We start from the raw sequence: 7,726 nt of genomic DNA on the forward strand, positions 1-7,726 counted from the left end.
GACTTGTATTTACTTCTTTAAACAAAGTTGTTTTTAAATTCAACCAGTTCATCACCATGATGCAGTGACACTGCGTTAAATGACATCTTCCATGGGAAAGGCAGAACTGAAGAACAGAGAAAATGATTATTTGTATCTTAGAAAAAAGCTTCAGCATATCAGAAATGAAAACATATTTCAAGCTTCCAAACATCTTGTGCAAATTCAAAATTTTAGATATAGAAAATATTTTACAATATACACATAGGATGAAAATCTACCACAAATGATAAGACCAGGAGGAGGAGGAGAAGGAGGAGGAGTTCTTTGGTTGTAGCTGGATAAAGGAGTTATCCAGCTAAATATCCCGCAGAGAGGCTGACACCACCTCTCTCTAACAGCATTTGTATTCAGAGAGCCATATTTATATTTACTGTAGTATCACGTAAACTGGTGGGATTCTGTATTTATTGTTCTTGTGCTTGAGTTATCGGGACGTATTTGAAGTTAGCGTTGTAATTTTACTTCTAAATAACACATCAGTTTTCTCATCCACTGCAGTAAATGGAGGAGTAAAAGTATTTGTTTAAATATTCTTCTTGCAGGGATAGTCAGCTTGCATGTCTTTGCTGTTTCTTCACTGGAAACAGCAGCAAAATTTTTGTTGACTGAAAAGTAAGGAAACAAACTAGAGTACAAGTAGAGTCCAGTGAAATGCAGGACTACGAGGCTTCTGTGTCGTTCTTGGGGACTTGGGGCCCTTTTCAGAGGAGAGTCTTCCTCCTGCTCTGTTTTACTTCAGTTCCATGTGGCTACAACATCCTGTCTGTCATCTTCCTGCTGGCCAGCCCCCAACACCACTGCTACATCCCTGACCAGAGCAACCTGAGCCAGGAGTGGATCCAGGCCAGCATCCCACTACAGGTCAGAACCAGACAGTGCTGGAATCAGGCCTGTGTGAACTGGGCGATTTTAAAAGTGATCAATAAACTGAAAAAAAATTACATTTAAATTACAATTTTCAAATTTCCCGGTCCTACAATAAAATATGTAAGCTTTCATGGATAACTGGTAATTGATAAAAAAAAAAAACTCACTGATGTCCAAATCAAAGTTTCTATCACCGACTGTCAGGTTTCACAGTTTAATATATTTTGTATATTATAATCTGATGATGATAAACAATACTCATCCAAATTTAAAAGAAGAGTTGCAGAACTTTAATCACTCTTTTCCTCTTGGTGGAATTTGGTCATGCCTGTTGTTTTAGGTTTAGTTGTGACTGATAAAATTTTACCTTATCCTTGTGTTTTGGAAGCATTGTTTGTCGTCCAAACCTTTGAAAAACAGCAACGTCAACGTAATTCACAGTCCACATATTTTACTCAACTAAAGGTGAAAATACAACAATGTAAAAATATTTCATTACAAGAAAAAAATTCCCATGTTCCAACTTTTACTTACAGTAAGATAATTATTCCTAATCTCTATATTTGTATTATCAGTGAAATATACTTTAATACAGCTGAATGACAGCTAAAAATTTTTTTCATAGTAAATAAGTGGTGATGTATAAACAAGTTAGAAGCTTTTTATTCCTTTTATTCCTTTATTCATTTAGCTACCATATTTATATATGGAGTTTAAATCCATATTCATCTTTAGTATAAAATAGAAAACACAGGAACTATACTAAAGTACAGTACAGCACTGAAGGAAATTTTATATCTTTCATGGGATTCTGGGTTTAAGGTAAGGCAAAGTTATTTGTTATATAATGGCAGCTAATAATTCACTGTATTATGTGGGATTACACTCAGGATGGGATGTTCATGCAGGTTAAAACTGGTGTAGTTTGAGCTGATGTCACAGAATGATTTGGCAGCAAATGAAGGAATCAGCAGTGATCGTGTTTCCTGGTCAACAGGTGAGCGGGCAGCTGGAGAGGAGCAGCTGTAGCCGGTATCAGCTGGACCTGGTACAGAACCTGTCTGAAATGGGAATGAGACCCAGCCTACACCAGAATCTGTCTGGATCTGGTTCAGAGGTCCTCCTCTCCAGCCTGCAGCAGGAGAGCTGTAAGGACGGATGGACCTACAGTACCGAGTTCTACCGATCTACTGTAGTCACTGAGGTACCGAACTGTTTCTGCTGTATCCACCACTACTGCTTCTGCAAGTACAAATATAGTTACAATATTTGTACTTGCATTCACGGGTTTTACTGTTGCTATTGGTAACATGGCCTCTTTCTGCCTAACAGATGTTACTGTTTAGACTTCATTATGTTATGTAAGCATCCACTCTGGTCAGAACTATGTTCGTCCTTTCTCAGTGGTCACCAATCATTGACTTAGATTATATGAAGAGGTTTTTAGTCAGAGATCTACTTTATATCCCTGAGGTGGAGAACTCATTGTTTGTTATTCTTTATTGGTTTGGGTTACTTGAGTAAATATAAGGATGCTTAGACTGTGTGAGGTAAACCACTGAGATCCATTTCCCAGTGTGAGTCAGCAAATCATTGCACAAAAGCAAACATCAGAAATAAGACACAAACAATATTCGTACTTTTTTTTTTATATTTTGTCAATTTTAAAGCATTTTACTCCACTTTTTTGTACAGGTCTGCACATTTGGTTGCAAAATTCAATTCATGTCAGTTTGCATACCTGCAGCCATACAACATTATGGCCTTCCTCTATACAGTTTAACTTGTTCACATCTGGAACTGGAAACGATGGCACAGCAGATAGGGTTTTCTGTGAGCCAGAGTGGCTGTCAACAAATCAATATGGAGTAAAAAAAACTAAGAACTGAAAGTCAGGCAGGGAGGGCTCTGAAGAAAAACCCAAAACAAAACAGGAAAACAAGTTTCCAAGAAAATAAGGAGGGCTAAGATACAATAACCTGCTCATATAGATGATAAAGACATGTGCTAAAAATATCTCCACAATCAATTCCCCCACAAAACATATGTTTACGTCCCTGTATCGCTTTAAGGAAACTCTGTAACTTAATCTGATCTTGTGTGCAAAGAAACCTTTGGCCCAGGAGGTGAAAAGTAAAGCAGAGGAGCAAGAGGGCAGAAAAATGCTGATGTGACAGCTGCACAAAAAAAACAAACAAGTCTGGACAGGGAGAGGCCACTTGGTAGAACAGGCTGAAAGGAGTGAAGTAGGATAGAGTTTGGTAGCTGAAGGCCTGGGCAGGGAGCAGCTGGACCTCAGAGACCAGGGCTCTGGGGAGCTGGCCTCTAAAGGACAATGACAAACTCGATGGTGGAGTACCAGGATGTAAGGAAATGGCTGCAGGAGGAGGAAGCTCAGAGGCCAGGTCACTGGAAGAACACAGACACATGCATGAGGACTAGACAAAAGAGATGGAGTGTGGAGATGGGGGTTCAGGGAAGCAGGACAATGATCATGGCTGTCACATGTTTATTGTGATATTCCAAGTTTTATTTCATGTTTGCTTTGTATTGAATGTTTTTCCAGTTCGACCTGGTGTGCAGTGATCAGTGGAAACAACCTCTGACCTCATTCGTTTACTTCCTGGGTGGACTGAGTGGATGCTTCATCTCCGGCCTAATCTCTGACCGGTACTTTTCAGTTTTAGTTGGATTTTCCTGCACTAAAGCCCCTCAGATACCTCAGAGACTCTGGCAGTAACTGAATGAATTATCCCAGCGTATCCTGCTGTCAGTGTTACTTTTCTTTAGCATCAATATCTGAGGACCTTCGTGTTGCTGTTGTTACTGACACGGTTCTGTTGTATTTGTACTTCAGGTTTGGCAGGAAGCCCGTTCTGTTTGGGGCCATCGCCATGCTCAGCATCTTCAGCAGTGCTGTGGCTTTTGCGCCGTCCTGGCCTGTCTTTACTGTCCTCTTCTTTGTGTTGGGCATGGGTCAGATTGCCTGCTACATCGTAGTGTTTGTACTGGGTAAGGGTTACTGCATCAACTGAAGGCTTTTCACAGAATTGTGCAATGACTTCACTTTTGTCTGAGTTCAGATGTAAAAAGCTGCAGGTCATCCAGATGTTTGTCTGTAAGACATACCTCAAGTCTTCATTCAGCTTCATTGACAAGTATAGCTGGGGGGTAATCTGAATAACAGTGAAAATTGAAATCAGGTGATTACACTTCTTTTATTCATAATGTTTCCCCCACAGGTTCAGAGATCCTGACTGGTTCGAACAGAGTGCTCTTCTCCAGCCTGTGCTTACCTTTTGTCTACGTGGTTGCAATGATGCTGCTGCCTGCGACTGCCTACCTGGTCAGGAACTGGAGACAGCTGTCTCTGGTCATGGCTGTACCCGGCTTGGCCTGTATACCCTTATGGAGGTAATATGACCAAATGCTCATTTGCTTATCTACAACATGATTAACTACTTTGTAAGTGACAATTTACTAGTTAAACTTGAAGCACTGGAGGAAATATAACATGTCTGTGTTCGTCCACCAGGCTGGTCCCAGAGTCCCCTCGCTGGTTGGTATCTCAAGGCCGTTTGCAGGAAGCAGAACGTCTTGTGAGATCAGCAGCTCTGGAGAACCAAGTGGAGCCACCACATGTCATTTTCCTGCCACCCAACGTAAGGAACCTCTAACCTTAGCCTCGTCCCAGATTTTAAAGGACAGTGGACAGTAGTTTCTGTCTCCACAGTTGGAAAAGGCCTCTAGCAAGGAGGTAGAGTCTCTCAGCCTCCTGGACCTGCTGAGGAGCCCTAAAGTTCGCTGTATCACCCTCATTCTGTGGCTCATCTGGTGAGTAAAAGCATTTTTTCATTTTAAATTCTCCTCCGAGACTTAATGTACTCCAGATAACCCATTGAGATCTTAAAGGTCCTTACTCTAACACAACAGTGTTAAAAGAAAAGACAAACAGTGCAGCCTGCACAAAACATTTTTTGTCCTGTGTTCTGGCTTGTAGGTTTTCTACAAGTGTAAGCTATTTTGGTTTGTCATTCAACACGTCTGGCCTGTATGGAAACCCCTACCTAAACTACTTCCTCTTGTCAGCTGTTGAGCTTCCAGCATACTTTGCCATCTGGCTAGCAACACGCAGTCTCCCTCGTCGCCTGTCGTTCATTGCATTCACTCTGCTGGGGGTGCTAGCACTGCTCCTAATCCAGGCCACGCCGGACAGTGAGTGAAACGACCATCATGTAGCCATGCTCCTTTGTTTGTCTACCGGTGTCTTTCTTCAACGTATCGTGTTCTGTGTAACATATTGTATCCTTAAGGTGTAAAACCTATGTGCAAATATGACAATGGAAGAAATTCAAAGAAAGAAAATCCTGCATCCTGCCCCTCCCCAGAATCATAATCATGCAAAATAGCGGTATCTTAATTCCAACCTATGATCTTCCCATTACTTGCCTCGGTGTGTTGTAGTCTGTTCCAGTAGGCTGGTCAGCAACAGTGGGAGATGTTATGTCCAAGTGAAGGACAAAGGGAGCAGTATTAGTAATTTGAGTAATGCAGTAGAGTATTAGAAATAAATGTGCCGCTAACATCGTTCTCTAAAAATTTTGTTTCCAACATCACTGACTTATCGTCTTCTTTCTGCCTGTAGGCCAACCAGCTTTCATCCTGGCCCTGGTGCTGCTGGGTAAATTTGGTATTCTGGCTGGCACTGGGGTGATATATGTGTACACCGGTGAGGTGTCTCCCACAGTCATCAGGAACACAGCAATGTCGACATGTGCCATGTTCTCCAGATTAGGCTCCTCTGTTTCTCCATACATGATGCAGCTGGGTGAGACCTTTCACTTCATGCATATTATTAGGTGAACTGACCCTTTATTACTGACAGTCTTCTGTATTGGGCCACTCATTCTGGCCTGGTCTGGTCTGTTCTGGTCTGGCCTGGCCTGGTCTGATCTGATCTGGTCGGTTCTGATCTGGTCTGATCTGATCTGGTCTGGTCTGGCCTGGCCTGGTCTGATCTGGTCGGTTCTGATCTGGTCTTATGTGATCTGGTCGGTTCTGGTCTGATCTGGTCGGTTCTGATCTGATCTGGTCTGATCTGGTCTGATCTGGTCTGATCTGGTCTGATCTGGTCTGTTCTGGTCTGGTCGGTTCTGGTCTGGTCTGATCTGGTCGGTTCTGATCTGGTCTGATCTGGTCAGTTCTGGTCTGGTCTGATCTGGTCAGTTCTGGTCTGGTCTGATCTGATATTGTCTGATCTGGCCTGATTCCTTCTCCAGCTGTGTTCTATGTGTTCCTACCGTGGATCGTTGTGGCCTCTCTGTCACTACTTGGTGTTCTCCTCTGTGTTTTCCTGCCGGAGACATTCAGACAGCCGCTTCCTGACACCATAGAACAGATGCCACCCCCACAGAGGTACATCTACAGAGTCATAATATGCCACTTACTGTCACAGTCATTAACACTAACAGGCTTAGAGCTCTATAGCTCAATTAATCTGTATTGTGCAGCAAGAATAAAAAGTTTGGTCCACAGACCATTAATGCTGGTAAATGGTGGTAAAAGTGTCTGCAGAGCAGACTATTTAATGCAGGTTTGGACCTCCTTGGTAGCCTGTACTCCTTCAAACCAAATAATTGCTGTGTGGTACCAATCTAAGTTTAAACTAATTTTGTATGGAACAACTTCCATCACACACAGACTGAACACAAATTGAATACACATTATGTAAAGCAGTCTCACTGATGCATTAATCCTCAATTGACTTCCAGGCTCAGGTGGCCATGGGCCTCCACTCCTCCTCAGGATGATGGGAAATCAGCTAAAGAGCAGAGTACAGCACCTGAAATCATCTGCACAACTTGCCTATAAGAAACACAAACAGATTTTAAAAAATAAATTTACAAACGACTTCGCCAACTGTTGATCAAGTTTACTGCTTTGCTTTTCAGGGTCAGTTGTAGTGAGTTCACTTTAACATACACACACCTCAACATAATTTACAAAATAAAGTCAACACTTTACAACAGCAGTATTAAAGATTGAAAGAAAACAGTTCAACATGAGCAAACAGTTTGTGAGGAAAAATTACAAGGACAGGAACAAACATTAAAGAAGAGACTTTGAAAAACAAAAACAGTAAAAAAGACATGAAAGTGAGGGCAGCCAGCCTCAGCATTAATATAAAATTTAATCCTAATAATGAATTTAAACTGACATGAATATTAATCTGGTAAAGACATCTTTAATAGCAGGTGTACCATAAGTGTTAGCAAAAGTCATGCTACATTAAAAGATTCTGAAATGGTGTATTTATAAATTTCAATTGTATTGTGTTTGTACAAAATGTATTGGGGTTTTTCGTGTGTGTTTTTTACCAGTGTAATGGGGCATATTATACAGATTTAATTATATTCAGTGGTGTTTAAATTAATAAACCACTTTTAAAAAATCGTTTCTAATGTCTATTGTCCAAATTGTGCATTACCTCGACATGATGGCACCTGAACATCTCACAGGTCTGAGCTTGTTAGGGTGTGGCCTGTCTGTCTGTGACCCCGCCTCCAACCCACGGAGTCTGGTCTCTAGTCTGTGGAGGGAGCCAGTCTCTGGGGGGGTCTGGTCTGGTCTGATCTCTAGAGGGAGCCAGTCCCTGCGGGGTTCTGGTCGGGTCTGGACTCTAGTCCCAGAGGGGTCCGGTCTGTGGAGGAAGCCAGTCTCTGCGGGGTTCTGGTCTGGTCTGGTCTCTAGACCCTGGAGGGGTCCTGTCTGTGGAGGGAGCCAGTCTTTGGGGAGGTCTGGTCTGGTCGGGTCTTTA

At 42.1% G+C, this 7,726-nt stretch overlaps 1 protein-coding gene across 1 annotated transcript; it reads left to right on the forward strand.

Annotated features, from left to right (window-relative positions):
• Nucleotides 1-693: 693 nt before the first annotated feature.
• Nucleotides 694-7,288, forward strand: LOC115062279 (solute carrier family 22 member 4-like). Its single transcript, XM_029530909.1, has 11 exons — nt 694-903; nt 1,907-2,113; nt 3,476-3,579; nt 3,767-3,921; nt 4,152-4,323; nt 4,445-4,571; nt 4,643-4,743; nt 4,910-5,124; nt 5,555-5,737; nt 6,189-6,324; nt 6,681-7,288. Exons 1-11 carry the CDS (start codon nt 694-696, stop codon nt 6,778-6,780), a joined length of 1,710 nt encoding a protein of 569 aa, XP_029386769.1. The 3' UTR covers nt 6,781-7,288.
• The last annotated feature ends 438 nt before the right edge of the window (nt 7,289-7,726 follow it).

This window comes from Echeneis naucrates, chromosome 21, assembly GCF_900963305.1.
Source record: "Echeneis naucrates chromosome 21, fEcheNa1.1, whole genome shotgun sequence".
Lineage (NCBI taxonomy): Eukaryota > Metazoa > Chordata > Actinopteri > Carangiformes > Echeneidae > Echeneis > Echeneis naucrates.

What these genes read in the sequence shown, in the direction of transcription:
- LOC115062279 (XM_029530909.1), top strand. Translation starts at nt 694, where the DNA reads ATGCAGGACTACGAGGCTTCTGTGTCGTTCTTGGGGACTTGGGGCCCT. An exon ending in GCCTGTATACCCTTATGGAG is followed by an intron (nt 4,324 to 4,444) that starts GTAATATGACCA and finishes TTCGTCCACCAG; the next exon opens with GCTGGTCCCAGAGTCCCCTC. An exon ending in CTCATTCTGTGGCTCATCTG is followed by an intron (nt 4,744 to 4,909) that starts GTGAGTAAAAGC and finishes TCTGGCTTGTAG; the next exon opens with GTTTTCTACAAGTGTAAGCT.